The 21,527-nt window shown below is 35.0% G+C and overlaps 1 protein-coding gene across 1 annotated transcript in view; it reads right to left on the bottom strand.

The window, feature by feature from the left end:
* Positions 1-223: 223 nt before the first annotated feature.
* The window catches only part of LOC149960234 (uncharacterized), a 65,352-nt gene continuing 44,048 nt past the window's right edge, over positions 224-21,527 (bottom strand). Inside the window, exons 22-39 of the mRNA XM_090166606.1 lie at positions 20,840-20,912; positions 19,712-19,819; positions 19,421-19,591; positions 18,756-18,890; positions 17,865-17,949; positions 16,079-16,167; positions 15,494-15,556; positions 14,214-14,306; positions 12,860-12,919; positions 12,683-12,786; positions 11,046-11,109; positions 9,555-9,718; positions 7,816-7,894; positions 5,266-5,320; positions 4,350-4,426; positions 3,909-4,011; positions 1,433-1,507; positions 224-361 (exon numbers count right to left, since the gene is read on the bottom strand). Coding sequence (XP_090022732.1) covers positions 300-361; positions 1,433-1,507; positions 3,909-4,011; positions 4,350-4,426; positions 5,266-5,320; positions 7,816-7,894; positions 9,555-9,718; positions 11,046-11,109; positions 12,683-12,786; positions 12,860-12,919; positions 14,214-14,306; positions 15,494-15,556; positions 16,079-16,167; positions 17,865-17,949; positions 18,756-18,890; positions 19,421-19,591; positions 19,712-19,819; positions 20,840-20,912 — 1,660 coding nt within the window. The 3' untranslated portion in view covers positions 224-299. The remainder of the gene's footprint in view (positions 362-1,432; positions 1,508-3,908; positions 4,012-4,349; positions 4,427-5,265; positions 5,321-7,815; positions 7,895-9,554; positions 9,719-11,045; positions 11,110-12,682; positions 12,787-12,859; positions 12,920-14,213; positions 14,307-15,493; positions 15,557-16,078; positions 16,168-17,864; positions 17,950-18,755; positions 18,891-19,420; positions 19,592-19,711; positions 19,820-20,839; positions 20,913-21,527) is intronic.

Raw genomic sequence — 21,527 nt, forward strand, 5'->3', positions numbered from 1 at the left:
TTCTGTTTGTACCAAACCCATTCTATGAAATCGGAATAAAGGTGAATATCCAAATCAAATTTCGATCTGCCTAAATTTAGATATAATTTGGACAAACGTTTTTAGAAACTAAATTCTTAATAAAAAATCCTAAGAAAAATTAGGATCAAAGCATCTCCAAGTCCCTATAGTTCGGACCTTTTTTGGGTAAGTACCACTGAAATTGACGAACGTTGACTACCGTGGATATATTAACTTTATTCATTTGTGATAAAATGTATGGGTTATTAGATTACACATTACATAATAGAATTATAATTTCAGTTTTCTTCGTTCAGTTTGATAAGCATTCCTTTCGTACCGTCCAACAACACCAAATCGCCTGAAAAGAGAACGTTGTTTAGAACAAAGTATCACTCGCGAAGCACAGTTCAGATAAGCACTTTTACGGACAGGTCAATAAGCCTTTGCACTTTACATAGAGCCACGTAGGAACCAGCTTGAGAAAGTCAGAAACAGCTGGATTTTAGTCTGCTAAGCAGGTGATAAATCAAAATGTAGCTGTTGATGAGCTATGAGAATTAACCGCGACGTGGCTAAATACGTTTTTATAAAAAGGGAAAACCGAAAAGCCTGGTAGAAACACCCCTTTAACCAGTGGTGCAAGCTCAACGCGGAAGGATTGGTTACGAGTTTTCACCCAGTGCTACAAGCTAGGATCGAACACTGTTCCTTATTTCAGCGATGCGAAAGCGCTAACCACTCCGCCAACCCACTTTTAATCGTATTTCGTCCATTTCGAGGACCGGATCAAATTATCAGGTGCATGCTATAGTTTTTTTTAACAACAATCATTCTTCTACACACAAAGAGCTCCAGAATGGCTTATAATTGCTTTTAAATCAAAATTGGCCCATATTGCAAAAGGTGAAAACGGTGGAAAATACTAAAATGCTAGTTTTGGCTCTCAATCAATTATTTTTGAGTGCGCCATTGATGAAAAATCCCACTCCTAAATTACGTCACAAGTACACCAACCATCCCCTCAGTTATAATTAGGAAATTGCATTCCAAAGTGAGATTATTGGTTACTGTTTATTAAAACCATAATCAATATAATACGAATGCGAGTTCATCGAATGTCACCTATCCTTATTTTACCAACCGAAGGGGTATTTATTATTATAGGGCTAACATAACCTGGAAACGTCTAAAATGCTATCATGATAAAGTAAAGTGTTTTACAGCAGTAAACTGTAATGTTGGGAAGATAAGGGGAAAATTTTATCCTTTGTAGTTGTTCTAAAATATAAGTAAATTCAAACTAAGCTGTAATCATGTTTTATTTAGTAACACTTTTACTCTACCCATTGTGCGTTACGCAGTTTAGGAATGACCGTTTGTCTATGAAAGAAAAAGGAAAAGAAATATTTATCATATTTTGTACTTTTACCTGTTTTGATAATTTTTGTTGCTCTTTTAGCTCCAATAAGGCAAGGCAGACCATATTCACGTGCCACTACCGCACCTAAATAATAGAATTAACATTTAATGAGAATCACAATAAACTGCAGTAAAGAAAAACTACAAATTTATAAATTTTCCTCCCGCTGGTAGAGTTTGTTTTCAGGGCTAAGACAACGATATATATTCTCAAATTTGTTCAGAGCTTAAGTTCTTGCTTTACTGAATATTAAATTTGACAAACCCACTCAAAATCATACATTTTGATAATTTTTAAAACAATTGTTTTAAGAGAATGGTGCAAGATAAATGGATGGGGTTGTTTTATTTCGTTAAGTTGGTAAGACTTTAAAATCTGATTAGAACACATTTTCAATGTAGATTCTTAATTTATTTTAAAAATTATTTAAAATGGCCATTCTAAAAAATATTTTTTTCTTTGAAATACATTACACTTTTAACCCTTCTTAGCAATAAACAATTCTTAATTTTTAGTTGACTTTTTTAGAGGTGTAGACAAAATTTGGTTAAATTTCATGTTTTAGAAATGGGGAGTCTTGTGTTGAGGATAAAACAGATCCAATCTTTAAGAGTTCTTACCCCATCTAGTGACTGGCGTGTGCTTTAATTTTACTAGTTTCCGGCACAAGCACCGGAAATAAGGATAGATAAATTGCAGAAAGGGATTGGCCGGAACGGCTATCTTTGGTTATGGAGATTCTAGAATTTTAACCAGATTTTTTCAAAAGCCCTCTGACTAACAAGGAGACATCCCGAAGTGTAACCCACCGATTTTGTTGGGGGATTGGTAGACCTTCATGTAACTTGAAAAATCCTAAATGGAATTTATTCAATAGGCAACCGTTTTGCCATGGGTACGAAAAATGTTTTTGACAACAAAAAATTGAACTTTTCAAATTGAAAATAACATGGGATTCTTACCATGTGAAAATTTTGAAAAAATAAATAAAAAATAAATTTTTGATCAATTTGAACAAAATGGGTGAAAATTAAACAAAATGGCTAAAATTGGAAAAATGTGAGATAATTTAAAATCGTACAAACATTGAAAAAAATATTTCGTAATTGTTTGAAATCAATTATTTTTTCCAAATTGAAAAAAAAAATAATTAATTTTGAAACATTTTGATCAAAAGCAGAAACTTTGATCAAAAATGATTGAAATAGATTTTTTATGAAATATCGGAATAATATATAAATAAATTGGTGTATTTGAAAAAGAAAATAATTTTGGTCAATTTGGTCAACAATTATCAAAATTTGAATTAATAGATCAAAATGGACCAAATTTAATTTTTTTTAAATTTTGGTCAAGTTTGACCAAATGGATCTAATTAATAATTTTTTCAAAAAACACAATTTAATTGTATATTAATCTAATTTTACACAACTTATAAATTTCATTTATTTTTTCAATTCTTACCGAAACTACTGCTTTTGATCAAACTGGTACAAATTTATTAAATTTTTTCAATTTTGAAAAAAAATATTTTATTTCAAACTATTTTGAGATTTTTTGTAAAATTGAGTCATTTTTTATATATTTTTTAATTTAAATTTGTCTATTTTGATCTATTCGAATTTTGATAATTCTTGACCAAATTGACCCAAATAATTTTATTTTTCAATTAAACCAATTTATCTATAAATGATTCCGATATTTCACAAATAATCTATTTCAATCAATTCCTATCAATTACAATCGTTTTTGATAAAGTTTACTGCTTTTGATAAAAAAATTAAAATTTATTAATTTTTTCAATTTTGAAAATATAATTTATTTCAAACAATTTCTAAATATTTTTTCAATGTTGGTACTTCTTTAAATTTTCTCTCATTTAGCCATTTTGATTCATTTTCACCCATTTTGTTCAAACTGATAAAAAAATGATCCATTTTTTCGTCACTTTTTTATCTTCTTTTTCTATTTTTGGAATTTTTAAAATTTGTTCAAAATTTTCACAGGGGGCCCTAGGAATCAGTCAGAATCCCATGTTATTTTCATGGCAAAACGGTTGCCCATTGAATACATTCCCTTTAGGATTTTTCAAGTTACATGAAGGTCTATCCATCCCCTGAGTGTGAACCAAATCGGTGGGTTACACTTCGGGATGTCTCCTTGTAAGTTGTATTACCAGAAATGAGGGTAAAATACGTTCTTGTACAATGAAATCCAAACATGAATTTGTGTTAAGTTTGAGAGTTTTGGGGTGTTGCCTGGAGATAGCTTCTTTAGTATCAATTTGCATTTCTTTCGGATAACATGTATGCTGAAAGTAAGTGTGAAAAAATTTGGTAACGTAATTATCGCTTGACCTCATAGAACGAAAAACTAAGAGCTTCCGTCAAGGTCAAAAATAGAGTAAATGCTAAATCGATAATACATACAAGTTTCTTAAGTTACTCTTTATAATGCCAAGCCTAGTAGTTCCCTGAACACTTACCGTGTGATATGATTCCCCCGAGTTCCGTGACCACTCCTCCGAGAATAGGGAAATAGGGAGACCATCCAATGTCCGTCGCCCTTGTTACCAGAATGTCTCCGGGCTATAAACATTACATAGATGGATCAGAAATTTCAATGTTAATATCAATTTAAATCAATAAATGCTATTACTAGTTTCAAATTAACCAGAGATATGAGGAACTTAATTCGTGGAAAGTTCTTTCTCTGAATAGGTTGTCTCTTATAACATATTGTTCGATAAAAATCATTAACGAAGACTACAAAACTGCATTCTTTTAGATCAACTATAAGAATGGCATTTTGTATTCTTTCACATTTGATGTGAACAGTCTGCACGTGATAAAGCTACTTTTACGCGTTTCCCTTACGCGTTTTCAAGTTCGGACTAAATCTGTTAATTAATCGACTGAAAACTTACTTGAATAGTCGGCGCCTCTTCAAGAGTCAGGATAACTCGCGCGGTGCCTTTGACGTTTCCTTCCGACATTGGAGTACCTGCATTTACAATTCACGCATTACTTTTGATGCATTAAAAAAATTATTCGCTTTTCGTTACAAAAATTTCCTAGCTATATCAGTTATTTTCATTAAAATAATAAAATATTTCCAGTTGGTCGGTTACCAGATCCGCCTGGCTAGCAAAAGAAGTCAACTGCAATCCATACTCAAGTAAAACTTAGTCTACTAAATCCGTCATTCACTTTACAAACACGACTTATTTCTTAATTTCAATTTTTCAAAATAGTTAGTGACGCAAAAAATCACAGCTAGGCCTAAGACAGTTTTTGCACCGACGCAAAGATTATCCGTTAGGCCTAACACGAGTCTTTTCAGTCAACGTTCACCTTCACGAAGTTTATGCCGTTTCACGCAAGGACCATTTAACTTTTACTTCCTAGCGAACCCATGAATGGGTTTTATCGAAGAGCCAAATTGTCAAGATGACGGGACTAAGAAAACCATAGAAATCTTATACTCCTACCTAGAATTATCCCGTCTATACGGGAGAACCTGACGCCAATATATTTTGTAGCAACGACTAAGGATTATATAGTATTTGCTTAAGCTTCAGCCAATCAGCGGCCATTCATTGACTACGGCAAGCCACTAGCGCCATAACATGGCGGTTAAAAATAGTAGAAGCTCAGATGATTTTAACAGGATCCATCCGATCCAAGCTCGCAGCACTTTCATGTGGTTTGATAATTTGCAGGTTGGATGGTTTTGCGTTCACATATCAAGGAGTGTATGTACTCAAACGTCTCCGATATCTTTTTAATATCAGTTACCTTCCGGTGTACAACACCGTCATTAAAACGTTGAGATCAAATTACCTTTAACGGCCACAGCATTGATATCGATTTCATTCTTAATTTCGTCATCAGAAATCTGAAAAAAAAACAGGTTTAATACATAAAACTATTTTACTTTGGATTGAGCAGAAAATAGTTAAATACGCGATGCAATAATAAATAATTTCGCGATAAATTTACGAAAAATTAGTCGTTTTTGTTGCTCATAAAAAGCAGAATTATAAATTAATTTAAAAATAGATATATCTTTTTGCATTATCCCCTTTGCGAAATCTAAAACCTCGTCTCTACGTTTTAATCCAGTAGCGTAACTAGGACAGTGCTGTTAATGCAGTGTAGGCGCCAGGATTTTAACAATAGGGGCTACTTTTCATTGCGTGCCCTTAGAATATATCTCGGCGTTCGGATAGGAAATTTTCCATTCATTTCTTTTATATCCTTATCCCGAAAAATTTCCGAATAATAACTAGCATATTAAATCGTATAATAGTAGTGAATAATATCCATAAAAAAACCGTTAATCGAACTTTTGATGAATTGAAATTTTGGCGGTTAACTTATCCATCTCCGCGAGCTCTACCTTAGAAGGATTTTGGGGCCCCTATTTCCTCAAGCTTGAAATAAAATAGAGATTCGTACAAAAAATTTGTTTGCTTCCTGTAATAATTTTCTGCGGAATATTAAGGAATTTAAAAGGTAGCCCACAAGAGATTTTCCTTATCTAATTTTTTTCGGCCCCCTTTGTTGGGATTTGGGGCCCCTTTAAAATTTTAAAGCAAACCTTGCCTACCCTCTGGCACCGCCATTGTCTTAAGATTTAAGATTTAAGATTTATTATAAAATCTGTACATAAATACAACCCCTTTGTAACGGGGCGGCTTCACCATATAAGGGAGCACGGTTAAAGGTACAAAAAAACGTATACAAAATGAAAGGATAATCGGGCAATAACTAAAGAGCGTTTAGTTTGAATGGTATAAAAGGAAAGTATAAGTAGTGTTTTACTACAGCAGAAAGACTTCCCGGATTAAAGAGGGTATCTGAATTACTAATTAGCCCGCCGCCTTTCTTCTTTGAGTTTCTTCCACGTAACGAGGATATTTTTAATCATTCCCAGGTCAGTTCCTATACGATCATTAAAACCTAGCGCCTCTTCCATTCCATAGTAATAGTCGAGTTAACCAGTCGCCACTCCAGGATATCAGAGTCATTTTCAATTTTCGGACAATGAAACAGGATATGCTCAAGGTTTTCAAAATGACAACTACAGAGTTTACAATTCGGCGACAAACCAGTGAGGCGGTGTTGCCTCTCTCCCGTCAGTAGAGACCCAGTGCGTGCACCACAGCTCCAGGAGCCACCGTAAAACGGTTCCGGATGGGGTTTTCCTTTTGCGCTATAGCGAAGTAAAGTTTTCTTCTTTAGAACTGCAGTACGCCAGTGTAACTCAGCTGAATCTTGAATTTCCCGAGTAACTATACTGTCCCATTGATGCTGAGTAGTGGCATTTCGGCGAGTTGTTATATACGATCTAGTTGCGCAATGCGTTTAAATAGGCGACTTTCTAGTCCCTCTCCTTGACGTAGAGAACGGATGAGAATACCTGGGAGCATGGTCGACGGCATGAGAATGAGACGACCGAGAAATTTTAATTTACTACAAGCTTCCCTTTCCTCCATATCGCTCCATCCCATTTCGCCCTTGATGGCAGCATTCGCTGCCTAAGGACCCGCAGAGAGTGCACTACGACCTATTTCTCACTGTGCATACTCAAAAGCTGATAGCGAAGCCCGGGAGAATACGAGGACATCATTAGCAGCGACAGTCTTCCACAGAGTTCCACGTTATTTATAAGGGCCCAGAAACTTCACCGTATGTATAGAAGGGGGTCCATTTTCCTTTTTTCATTGGGGTTCAGTTTTTCTAGCTACGCCACTGATTTTAACGTTATTAGTATTGCACATTTGGTATAACGCTTTGTCACTTTATCAAGTAAAAATAAATATTTTATATTTTCAAGGATTGTTCTATTTTGTAATTTGAATTACAGTGGCGTCGACTGGGAACAAATAGCAGGGCTCCTCATTTTATTTTTGAGGCCATTAGATGGTTTTTAGGGTGTTTTTTTCTTATAAAGTTCCTAAAACATGGTGAACCAAATTTCAATTTAACGCTCGTTCTAAATAGAACTTTCTGCAAGTTAAAAGTTGAAAGTAAGCCCCTCAAACGTTAGTGCAAATTGTATTTAGTAAGATTTTGGGGCCACACTCAAATCAACCAATGAAATACCAAGTTCATTTGATTTTTAGTAGGGAGAAGCTTACAGTTCGACCATGAGGTATTTTGATTATCGCTAAGTCGTCCGTTCTATGTAGAAATAAATAATTTTATTTTCCATGGTGTTAGTAAGTTAAAAGTTCCTCAATTTTCTGGTGGCATACTTATGGGTTAGTTATGCTATGAGGAATATAAACTGTTTTCAGCTCAACAATGGATCATTATTTGTTGACTTGTTTTACGTATAAATTTGGTAATGAAATAAAAGATTCCTTATTCAGAATGATCACTTACAGGTCTCGGAAGCCCAACCATGAATTCTTCAAGTTGTATTGTGTTCAATTTAGGCTGTAGCTTCTTTCTTCTTACGGCTCTATTATATTGAAAATCATAATTAATTATTTTATTGAAGAAGCTCAAATTAAATAAGTCCGAGGGGCAGTATCTCGTTAACAACCACGATTAAAAATGAACTTCATATTAATCATGTTTAAAAATGAACTTCACATTAATCATGTTTAAAAATGAACTTCACATTAATCATGATTAAAAATTTACTTAAAATTAAGAATGATTTAAAATTTACTTAAAATTAAGAATGATTAAAAATTTACTGCAAATTAAGAAAGATTAAAAATTAACTTTATATTATCATGATTAAAAATAAGCTTCACATTAAGAATGATTAAAAATGAACCTCGAATTAAGAATGATTAAAAATGAACCTCGAATTAATCATGATTAAAAATGGACTTCGAATTAATCATGATTAAAAATGAGCTTCGAATTAATCATGATTAAAAATGAACCTCGAATTAATCATGATTAAAAATGAACTTCGAATTAATCATGATTAAAAATGAACTTCGAATTAATCATTATTAAAAATGAACTTCGAATTAATCATTATTAAAAATGAACCTCGAATTAATCATGATTAAAAATTAGCTTTGCATCATTCATGATTAAAAAATTAACTTTGTATTAATCATAAAAATTACTTCGTAGTAATCATAATTAAAAATGCACTTCGTAGTAATCATAATAAAAACTGCACTTTATGGTAATCATGATTACATATTTAATCATATTACAACCGATGCTATAGATCCGATTAATCGAAATTAAACATTATTTAATAATAAGTGACGTTATTGATCTTCATGATGTAGGAGGGTAGAGTAGATTCAGTAATTCAATTCAACATTGGTTTTACGTCTGAAGAAATTTCATTTCCGCTCAACAATGTGAGCTATGCAATAGCACATATTTTAATGTTTTCAAAGATTTATCCCACTCTTTTAGAAATCCGGAAAATGAACCACTTTTGTGGCGTTTTTAATAACACGGACCTAATATCATGCAAAATATAATCCAATAATTAAATAATTAATAATTAAATGCAGTTGAATAAACGTCACGTTTCTTAAACTTACAAGGAGACATCCCGAAGTGTAACCCACCGATTTTGTTCAAACTCGGGGGATTGGTAGACCTTCATGTAACTTGAAAAATCCTAAAGGGAATTTATTCAATGGGCAACCGTATTGCCATGGCAACGGAAAATGTTTTTGACAACACAAAATATTCAATTTTCCCATTGAAAATAACATGGGATTTTGACCTCAAATTGATCAAAAGTTGATCAGTTTTGATGTTTTTTTTTGTCAATTTTTATCTTTTTTTTCTATTTTTGGCATTTTCGAAATTTTTAAATTGGTTAAAATTTTTCACAGGGGAGGGCCCTAGGAATCGTTCAGAATCCCATGTTATTTTCAATGGGAAAATTTAAATTTGTTGTTGTCAAAAACATTTTTCGTTGCCATGGCAAAACGTTTGCCCATTGAATAAATTCCCTTTAGGATTTTTCAAGTTACACGAAGGTCTACCAATCCCCCGAGTTTGAACAAAATCGGTGGGTTACACTTCGGGATGTCTCCTTGTTAGTATAATAAAATTTTAATATTTAATAATATATAAAAACTAGTTGCTAAAAGGAAAAATCTATCTATCTATGAACTACAAAGACTTACTTTGACACAATACGAGGCGATCTATTGGATAGGAGGTTCCTGACATCTTCTATCGTCAGAAAGAAAACCAAGTCTTCTTCGGGCAGTCTTCCTTCCCACATCAGCAATGTCCCAAGACGGCGGAACATCAGTCGAAACAAATGAACCGCGCCGATACACAAACACTTCAAATTAAACAAATCACATTTAATTTAAATTGAGTCGATGGTGGACTGAAATTTATTTGCTGTTTTACAATTACGGTCCCCAATTTTTAAAATAACGTTTTAGATAATTTTAGTTCAACTATACTAGGACTATTGCCGTAGAGTAGACGTTTTCTACAGCGGAAAAGAATATTTTTAGCAAAATTATCTGCTTTAATTTTAGGGTCTAATTGATTTAAATTTAACAATCTACCTTCATTTAATGTATCTATCTCTGTATATCTGCTTATAGCATTGCCCAACGCTACCGGGCCGAAAACATAAAATAATATCTTCGGACCCAAGAGAGTCGTTATTACTGAATGCAACGTTTTGAGGAAAGAATTTGAAAGAACCCTCTTATCATGGGCCCGAAACAGCGCCGTAAATAACAGCACTGCAGCGCCCCAGAAGAACATGGGGTTCCCGAACGGTCCTCCTGATAAGAAGGGGCCTCAAAACGAAATTCGCGGGCGGGCTCCGGAGATCTTAGTTATGCCAATGGCCCCGATGAACGGGCCCCGGTTATTTCTACCGGGCACTCCCCTTGAACTAAAACCAGTTCGCCAACAGGGCGATAATGCTATTTTATTGCCCAATTTAAAGTGTTCTTTCACAATGGGGTGCATAATCCAATTCCAAAAAGTGGCAAAGACACAACCATAAAGGTAAGCATAAGTAACATAATACCTATGTACATTACCAAAAATTATAGCCGAACTGATTTCAGAGCTATTGCTCCATCCGGGTTTAGTCTAGCTCAGGGTCCCTAGCGTCTAAATTAGGACGAAACTTAAATATACTAATGCCGAGTACGAAAATATACTTCTGAGTCAGACGTCTTTCCGGGATATCGCCAACAGGGGTAATAAGGCTTATAAAAAACAGATGAAAGAGGGAGCAGCTTCTCGGTAAAGGAACTGAATTATAAATAAACACAGATCCTCCCCCGTTCAAAGGTCGAAGGGGAAGTTACGCATCCTTCCTTCATTGTAGTTACTGTACTCGCTTTCCATTAGATGGGCTATCCCCCTTTATTTTCACCCTCCCCCCTTTACCGTCACTGTCCCCTCTCTTTCGTCATATTCCCCTCTCTTTCCCCTCTACTGTCAGCGTCACTGTTTTCGTTCCGATGCTGGAAGCGAACGGCACCCGAAAGTCAGTTTTTAAAAATTCCATTGCCTCCCCTTTCCGACCCCGGCCATTGAAATAAAAAGGTAATTTGAGCGGATTTCTTCAACGATAATCAAATTTCTGTACCACAGAAAAAGACTATTTGCTCAACTTAGAGACGAATAGCCCTCACCTTTGAACGTTCTCTTCTGGCGACCGCAGTCTTGACTCTGAGAATCAAAAAGCTCAACAGTTTTCTGTAATAACACCAAAAACCACTTGTTGAGTATAACGGTAATAGTAAGTGTAGGGAGCTGTTGGCTCTCGTGGCCAACAAACAGAAGGTGATCAGATTTCCGATGCCTCGAAGTTCTCGATTTTACATATCCCCCGATTAAATTCATTTAGAAATTCTAATTACAATCTTATCGTTTACTTAGATTCTTAGAATAATAAATCAGTTACAATTTGAGACTGCTTGGTGAGGGGAATATATAAGACTAACCTGATCTGGCTTAAGGTCTATTCACACGAGCCAACTTTTTGATCCAACTAGATGAGTCAACTTTGAGTTGAGTAAACTAGTTGGTTCGTGTGAATAAAAGTTCGATGAGTTGATCCACCAAAAAAGTACGCGAGAAAAAAATGGATCACTGATCCATTTTTGCTGACTCAGCATTTTGATTTGAAAAGTTGGCTCGTGTGAAAAGGTCTTTACTTAATACTTTCAGATATCTGAGAAATAAGACCCGAATGGCCTGATCAGGTGGCCGTTGGAAGATGTATTCAAAGAAGCGTTGCCGGCGATTTTAGAATTATGATAGTTACGTAACTGTGTTGAAATTCGACAATATTTAATTTTTTTACAATATATTTGTGGTATCTTCAATCTAATATTACCATGAATGTATTCGTTTCAACCATGAATAGGGAACTGCATTAGGTAGTCTAGCCTCAGTCGCTATGTAGGGAGGGGCCAGTGGTGTAGCCAGAAATCCTTTAATGGAGGGGTTCAAACTATATGTAAATTACTAGTACGCCAGTGGGAGGGACCTAGTTATTATGACGTTGGTCACGCACTACCGCTCAAAAATTTTATTGAAGGGAATCGTTTTGAAACTTGTATAGCTTTCAGTGCCAAGGCTTAGCGCGAAATTTAGTCTATAAAATGTTAATACACATCTTTTTGATTGAACGAAAATAGGTAAGAATATTATTAATAAATTCCTTTATTTATGATTATCAAGTAAATTTGTTTAAGTACAAGTATTTGCTAAGTATCACTAATCATTTTCTGCCCCGGTTAAATCGCGTAATCCCGGAAACGTTTTGTGGATGTTGTCCACGACAAACGCCTGTCTCCTGATTGGCTCAAGTGATGACGTAAGACGCAGAAAGGCACCGCCCATCTTAGCCCCAGATGGTAGAAAAAGTATTTATATAGTTCAATATTCATGGTTGAAATGAATACAGTCATGATATTACTTCAGAGCGATAAGTCTATATAGTGGGTAATGGCCCATTCGACCAAATCTCATTTAACCGATTTTTTCCAAATGGATTCTAAGAACATTTTGCGGGTTTAAAATTTTATTCGAAAAACATGGGCCTAACCTAATCTAACCTAACTTAAAAAGCAATAATTTGGAAAAATATTTGCAGGAAAAATTCGGTTAAATGGGATTCGATTCGATGAGATTATACCTATATTTTTTTGCGAAAGTTGAATTATCCCGGCTTTTGAAACAAATTGAACACGAATAACCAGAATAAAGTACCCGCTGATCGTTTCAACATAGGCGTTTTCCCTAATTATCAATAAATCAATACCTTTGAACTCTGTTGAGAGGCGTTTTCAAACTATCTAGAAGTTCGTCGTTCGTTTTAGCCGCCACTTTAGTTGACTTAACTTCATTCTTATCAATATTAATTGTCTGTGCAAATGAAAAATAAATATAATTCAATTGAAAAGTCAATACGGAACTTCGCAAAACTGCATCTCATTACCTGAAGGGTTTTCACTAATACTTCGGGCTTCATTGACCAGGTTTCAGACGACATATCGAACTGAAAAACAATGTAACTTTCAACTTTTTCCGTCTGTTATTCTTTAAATAGATAAATCCCACTTGGAATATTACGAGAGACGTTTCGGGGGCAAAAATGGCTAATAAATGTAAAATATAATTATTTCCTAAAATTTTATAAACAATGTTTTCCGTCTGTAATAGTTTTAGGAAGAAAAATATAATGATTTCTTTTCTGTTGCAGTATTATTTCTCCAGATACCTATTTTGAAAAACCAACAGAATCTGCAAAGGTACGTTTTCGAATCTCATAACATTATCACTAAAATATAATATACTTCTTGTCCCAAAACAAACAAATAAAAAACTAGTTATTTATAAAAAAAAAGTGGAGTATTTCTATAGCGCAGGGATTTTTGTAATAGAATAAATGATTTTTACCAGATCTACTTCTGCGCTTGCGTACCAAATCAGAAAGCCAAAAATCAAATCACCACGGACTGGAATCGAAAGAAAAACCTTGGGGTTACCGTTCCAAGCCACAACTATTTTAATTTCGCCGTTGTTGAGTATGCCGAAGCATCTTAAATTCAACAAGTTTAATTTTTAACAGGCCTTGATAACCCTAATAATTTGGTTTGGTACGCAAGCGACGAAGTAGCCTTGATAAAATAATTTATTCTAGAACCTGTTCTCTGGTTATAACAAAAATAGGTATGCTTCAAATATTTGGATAAATTAAAGAATTCAATCGAATACCAAATTTAATATTCGATTCGTCGAATCGAACATATGCCTGGAAAATGTTGCGAATATTCCCTGATTAAATATTCGAATATTCGAAAAGGGTAGTAGAAAATATTTTATATTTCAAATATTTGGCAAAAAAGCGTTTTTTGGTATTTCTTAATTGATGAGTTTCAAAGCCATAAAATAGTCTGTTCATAAAACGTTAGCTTCATTAGAGTGACATGTGGTGAGGTCCGCAATTGCCAGGATAGGGAACTCGTATTGCGTAAGAGTCAGTGGTATATTGGTACTTGTTTCTGGTAACAGTGGAGGCCTGTACGTGTACACAGTATCTTATTGGTTAGAATATTGAGTTTAGGCACATTTAGCAAGTTTTTAGAACAGTAGAAGTAAAGGTAACAGTTTAAACCCGAATACGTTAACCTTTTTTGTATTAAAATACTGTTTGGTATTTTATTAGTTAGCTATTGCATATTCGATTTGGTGTATGACGTGGCTAGAAAAGTTATTTGATATTCGATTTGAATCCCAAAAAATAGTTTATGTAAACCTCTACAAATAATTCAAAATGTCTGCGTGCTGACCTCTTTGACACAGCGGTGACCATGGCTTTCCATGAATTCTTTATAATTTCTCCCCACAACGCCTCTCTCGTCTTGGAGCCATTCCTTTGCCATCTATTAATTTCCGAAAATATAAATTTACAATTCTGGCAAAACGTTGATTAAACGATTATTATTAGTCTTATTTTTTGACATTTTCAGGGTATACGTATGAAGTAGGGAACTCACTAATTTCTAAATTACGAAACTAATTAAATGTGCTATGTTGATAAGGTACAAATTTATTAACACACGAAGCAAATTTCTAACATTTAGGAACATCGCTATTGCCTCCTATGAGCAAAATGTTATTATTCATAACCTCGTGTCTTTGTGGAAAATCGTTCTTTTCGACCGAACCATTTTTATTTCTACGTTTTGAAGAATGTTCTTGCACTTTCTCATTGACAGTTTTCGTCTATTAGCTATCGCAGTGCCGCTCAAAACAAACATGTGAAAAACATGAAATTAGAACACCTTTCGTTTAGAAAATATATAATGATTTGTAGTTCTTCAAATTATATTATATTCAGAATTATGATAATCAATAAGGGTTGACACGCTATTTCGCTATTTCTCTTACAGAATTAAGATTTTGACGTTTTCACCTGACTAATGGTGTATTTAATTAAAACAAGTTGGCAAGCCAAAATTTTAATTTTCAGTGAAGCGTAACTGTATCCGTGGTTCTGCGGTAGAACGCTCACCTGTCGTGCAATAGGGCTCGGGTTCGAATCCCGGCCGATTAAAAACTTATACTACACCCAATGACAAAAAGAGGGCGCTTTTGGAAGAACCTTTTCCCTGATTCTAAGAAACTGGGTACGCAGTGATTACCCTTTGCCCCGAAAATGCGAACGCGTTCGCAGGCCTGACAGACATACAGACACGGTGATTGTATAACCCCTCCTAGGGGACATAGTCCCCTCGGAGAGGTAAAAATACTTTATTTTTAAATTCTAATCATTTGGGCTTATAGTGGAATTCGGTTGATTTTTAGGGGGAAAAGAGCTTTCGGTGAGATCGTTAGAAGAATTCTGAACAACGCTATAAGTCATCTTTTTAAATATAGTCTTGACTCTACAGTTTGAACCAAAAAACAATGCTTTTCTCCACCTCGATTGATTCTGATAGAAGCTTTGTATCGGCCAACACCTTTTCGCTCAACGTGTAGGGTTTCATCTTTTTAATATTTAATTTACGCTTCAAATATTAGAATTCCCGAAACTTAATGAAACACTAATTAGAATAATTAAAATTACCTTTGGTTCTAGTTCCTGAAAGTCTTTCCAGTTTTTCACTGAGGCGATCGATTTGGCTAAATCCTGGAAAAATAGCGAAATTAACTTAATTTTTGAACAATGATAAATCTTTAGCTTCATTTGTTAGTGCTTCCAAACTGATTACCACGTAACCGTTTCGTTATCTGAACCGAAAAATAATTGTGATAAATCAGATTATCCGAATTTACGCACAGATTTTAACAGATCAATTTAAACCTGAAACTAAGCTGAAGTCATTGTTACCCAACAGATAGAAGGTGAGCGGAGTTCAGATCCCTTACTCAACACAGAAGGAGTTGTTTCGAGTTTTTACCCAGTGCCACAAGCAGGGATCGAACCCGCTTCTCTTGCTAACCATTTCGCCTACCCACAAGAATTATAGCTAATCAGTTCAGATCGGATACTAATGATTGAGCTTAAATTTTAGGTCAGATTACTTGGTTAGGGGAATATTAAAGATAACTGATTACCTTCAGATATCTTAAAATTAGGACCTGAATAATATTAGCAGTTGACCGTTGGAAGCACTACCATTGAAAACCGGGAGAGTAAAGTGTAACATACAACTAGCATATCCGGGATACTGGCGCTGACTAATTCACCGCAAGAGGAAAGCAATTTAGAAACATCACTCCACACATCGTTAGATGAATCTGAAATCATTTTAAACGTCTGATTGCCTTTTGAAAACCAGCCAATACGAAGCCCACATAAAGAGGAGCTTGCTCGTCCATGCCCTTTGCAGAAGCGCCGCTATAGGTAGGCTGGCATAGGCTGCAGCCTATATGGAGATTTTTAGTGTCCTCAAAATATGACTTAAAGTGGGCCTCAAAATATCCTAAAAAGAGCCTCTTTGCTACATATTTCTTATCGTTTCTGATTTTTACAATTAATGTATTTCGCGATTTTAAAAGAAATTGATGTCATGTTTCTTCTTACTCATTCCTTAAAAAACCCTCTTTTGTATGTTTAAACAAAAAAGACGTAAAATGTTTGTAAAAAATTCGAACGCTTGAATATTGATCAAGACTGTCTTAAAGGCCGAGAACAGAGATTCCATTTTCTCGTGCGCGAATTTTGACCCCGCCAAATTGAGTGACAGTGTGGACAGCTTGACTGACGGCTCTAACTGTTTTTGAATAGAATATATACAATGAGCATCAAAAAAAGAGGTAAGCTACAATACAGGGAATTGTCCAGGCGGTCACTCAAGCTGTCAGAGCTGACAATCAAGTTGTCAGAGATGTCAATCAGTGGTCACTCGTCAAAATTTAAGTACCGGATACGAGGGGGGAAATTCGCTCTGTTCTCGGTCTTTAATAAAAGCAAAGAAGTTAGATAAAATTGGTGATTTTAGTAAATATTTCATGTCACTAGATGTTGGCTTCCCCGATATCTTAAAATATTACAAAATCTTCATGACAACGCCTGTCGCCAATACAACCGGAGAAAGAAACTTTAGCACTTTAAATAGGCTAGAATCGCATTTAGCACTACAATGTCTGAAGAAAGGCAGTCTAACTTAGATATGATCTCTATAAACAAAGAATTGTCAAACAAATTGAGCTATAATCCCTATTTAGCTGTAGATATATTGGTAAAACAATAATAGCCGTTTGGTTTTTTCCCCATAAATAAGCATTGTAAATTAGACATGAGTAATGTCTTGAAGTCAATTAATATATTTCTTAATAAAAAGATTAAAATGCTAAAATAATTGCACTTGGTCCTTTCTTAGCTGTTAGTAGGCAAACTATACTCCTATACTAAAAGGCGTGTAAAAATGACGACCCAACCTGCAGAATTTCCCGTCATGCGTAGTTTTTATTTTCAAATTAAAATCGTAAGACGATGTGTAACGGAACAGCAGATTGTAATTGATCTACATATAAATTCAAATTCTTCGAGGTGTAGTGACATTTTACAAACCTTAGTTATTATCTATAGCAAATTCGAAAGGGTTATGGAGATGAGAGGGGAGGCTAGAGCTCGTGGAAACGGATAAATTAACCGTCAAAATTTCAATTTATCATAAAAAAATTCGATTAACGGTTTATTTATGGATATTATTCACGACTATAATACGATTTAATATGCAACAAATAAGTCTTTATTCGGATCATTTTCGGGATAAGGATATAAAAGAAATGAAAGAAAAATTTCCTATCCGAACGCCGAGCCCTAGTGACAAGCTCTATCATGGATTAATACTTCCTAGCGAATCACTGAATGGGTTTTGTAATACACACATAAAAGCTATTAAAGCTAGTACATATATAAAATATATAACCTTTGTAATTAACTAGAGGTTAAGGATTTCTATTGCACGATACCAAATTGAATTTCTTACCTTCATTTTTACCAAAAAGAACACTCAGTGCAATGGTATTTAACATCATGTTATGACCACTTGTTATACAATGAATTTTGGACGTCTATAAAAAAAAATATAGCATTCGACTTAATTTCAATAATAGATAGGTTAGCAGCCGATGTTATAAGCGGGATCGCCTCATAATTTGCAACGGACTTGTCAAGCTCACTTGATAAGGACAAGAAGATCCCGTTGAACAGAATAGCGGTTTTACTTAAGCCTGTTGAGTTGGAAAGTGTATAAACAGAGTTTTCATATCGGAAATCGGATATCGTGGTTTCGCGAGTACAACCCCTAACAGCTTCTGACTGATGTTAATCATTTAACAGTGACGTCATCTAATAACATTCCTGTGGCAATTTCGACGCGGTCCGTGCACCAACCAATGTAGTGCCATGCCACAGCTATTCTAAGAATATCTCTTAGACGAGTGTAGAATTAATAAAATGTAACAACAACCACAATCACCTTGACTAATACCTTAAGTCATCGAGTAACGTTTAACGCCATAAGTTAAGGTGGCCGAGTTACAATGCGTAGGAGGGTGGTGGCAGTCCCTTCATGCTCCTTACACTAACAGTTACTGTTAACTTCAACAAGTTAAAGTCATATAGTCTTTGGTTGTGGTATCAGATGATCATTTTTTAAGATTCCAGATTCGTGAAAAAATTCTCACCACGAATAGATTTGTTCAAATGTTTTTTACTGCCGCGAGCAATTTTGAGCAATGTGGTATACCACCGCGAGCAGATTTGAGCCAATTACTTTTCGCGCCGGGAGCCGATTTGGACTAAACCTCTAGTTATACTATTCCCAACTTAATTGCTTAACCATACTGTTAAGTTAATCTCTAGTGGCTGTACGAACCTGCATCATGATGTACAAGTTCTCAAGAATGTAGTTGAACAAGGCACGAGTGTCAGTGTAATGATGAGGTATAAAGACTTTGGCTTTCAAGATATTTTCTAGGCGTTCCATTTCACGGTCGGAGAAAAGGGATTTCTACCACAAAATAAAACACTAGAAGTTAATATATCTCTCACAAAAGAAGTATCCATTGTCTTCGCAGGATTGAGGTTATTTTCAAATCGCGGATGCGTACACCGCATTTACGACACAACGATTTGAAATGTAGAAATTAACTGTTTAACAAAAGGGACCCTAAAATCCTTCTAAGAAATTAATTGGGAGCCCCACGTACTTGGCCTACCTTTCCAAAAGGTCATTGACACCGCCACTAAAATCATAATTAACAGTTTTGAAAAATTACTATATCGCACTATTTTTCTTTCGTAACGCGAAAGTATACATATTTCTAGCAAATAATATTAGTCGAATTGGGAGATGGTTACTTCTCTCCTCATGTAAGAGATAATAATAATCAGCTAGGTTAATAGCCAGGGCACCACCTTAGGCTCTCCGCCACCCCACGTATATATCACATACATTTACTTCTGATTACCACTATTTGTACATAGACAAATATAAAGAGACTATTTTGATATTCAAAAGGAAATAAAAGATACACTGACCACAGATGATTCGAGAATAAATGATATGGGCTTGAAGGTCGACATGTATCCGAATCTTTGAATGCCTCTTTTGCGCCCTTCGGTGATGTCTACTTCGTGACCGTAAAGACAGTAAGTCATTATCAGCGCGGCGTTTTTGTCGAGAGTTTTTGGGTTGTTGAAAAACATCGTCTGAAATAAAAACAATGGAGTGTTTGTAACCAAAACGAAGTAGACAAAAATTAAAGATATTTGAATAACGTAGCGCATTAGGGCATATTTCTAGCTACTGAGAATATGATGGTGGCTTACGTTAACAACGTCCAATGCCATCACTCGAGAGCAGAATTTGGCCATGTAGCTATGAAACGGGTTGTACTGATAGCCAGATTTGGCTCCTTGAATTTCCAAGTTTCCCAACTAAACATGTTGCCATAAAATAAAAATAAAATTGTATTAATTAGTATTCAACAATAATGATATTTAAAACTAAATTATAAAAATAAAACATTACTAATAAACTACTAACTCTCGTAATAATTCTTAAAATTCAGTTTTAAATGGAGGTGGTTATTTTGGAAATTTATAATGTTAACAATTGCCTCCAGCCCGAAGTCGTTTTAAGCCTGTATTGATGAGTTGAACTCCTTGAAGTTCAAGAGGCTGTTTTACTAAGGTGCGTACTGATTTGGATAAAATTCTGGGGAAAACCTTAATTTGCCATTACGTAAAAAAGTCACTTGGTGAAATGTTTCATCGAATTTTTTTTGAATATATATTGTTCTTAAAAAGAGGTCGTCAAACCATAGTTTGCCAAATGGACGTCCCTGGTTGAAAATCAGCTAAGCAAGTGAACCACGAGAAACATTATGAAACGAATATTATAACACTCAGTCGTGACAAAACTGACATTCATACGGTATAATCTAAAGTATTATGACCGAGGCTATTACGTTTCTTTAGGTGATCAGGTTGCAATGCGTAGGAGGGTGATGGCAAGCCCTTCATGCCAGGCCAGACAACATCAGCTACCTTCACTTACTATTACCGTAAGCCTTAAAAATTTTATGGGGGAGGAACTGAAGAACTTGGAGGAAACCCATTAAAGCAGTGGCGAGAAAACTCAGATATATGAGCACATGGATACTTTATGAGTAGAGTACAATTTGTGAAATCTCCAGAGTTCACAGCGGTTTTTTAGTATTATATATTCTGCTAAAGGCAATGGCATGTTTCGGCTGTCCCTTGTTATTAACAGAGAACGACCTCATTTTTGCTGAAAATATTATGCAACTTCCCGTTTCTTGAAGAAAACTAGTCAGCCACTTTTAATAATAATAATCAATCAACGTTAAAGCAATTAAAATGGGTCATGGCATTGGGGCTTCTAAAAACATTAATAGTTGCCCCTGTTAAGAAAAAAGAAATGAAAGTGCTGACCTGGAAGGAAAGCTCCATAGCTCGCATCGTGATGTCTCCTGACAAGGGAGACAAAGCTCCAGGGCACACTTCCCTAAAAATAATTCGAATCGTTCACAACTAGAGCAGAATTATTAGGTTAGGACATTGTGAGTTTTATTTCTCCAATTTTAGGTTAGATTTATTTGGGTTGGTTTAAATAAGGTTAGGCTAAGATAATAACCTTATATTATTTAAATACTATTAGGTTAGGTGGCGCATATGTTACATAATTACCAAAAGTGCGTCAATGTTATCGTTTTTGGAATGAATGTTACGCGCGAAGTAAAAGCTTGGAGGGGAGGAGGGAGGGAATTAATTTCAAAAGTAGAAACAGTGTCGCCTGGTGAGAACTTCGAGAACTAAGGAAGCATTGGAGGATGATAGCAGGCTTATTGATTTCTTTACCCATCGACGGAAACGCTACCGCCATCTATTGTTTTAATACAAAACACGGAAAAACAAACTAGAAAAAGAGAGCATCGTTTATCCTAGCCTAGCCTTCTATGTGGTCTATCTCGATAGCAGCATTCAGTTAATCTTTAACATTGGAAAGTTTATGAACCTACGCACTTTTGGTAATTATGTCACTTTTGGTTTGCGGTCATAAAATTATATTTAGTTAGGTAAAGAAAGGTTGGGTTAGTGTATATAAAATATAAAACATGTG

The sequence above is a fragment of the Leiobunum rupestre genome, chromosome 2, assembly GCF_980474605.1.
Source record: "Leiobunum rupestre chromosome 2, qqLeiRupe1.1.hap1, whole genome shotgun sequence".
Classification (NCBI taxonomy): domain Eukaryota; kingdom Metazoa; phylum Arthropoda; class Arachnida; order Opiliones; family Sclerosomatidae; genus Leiobunum; species Leiobunum rupestre.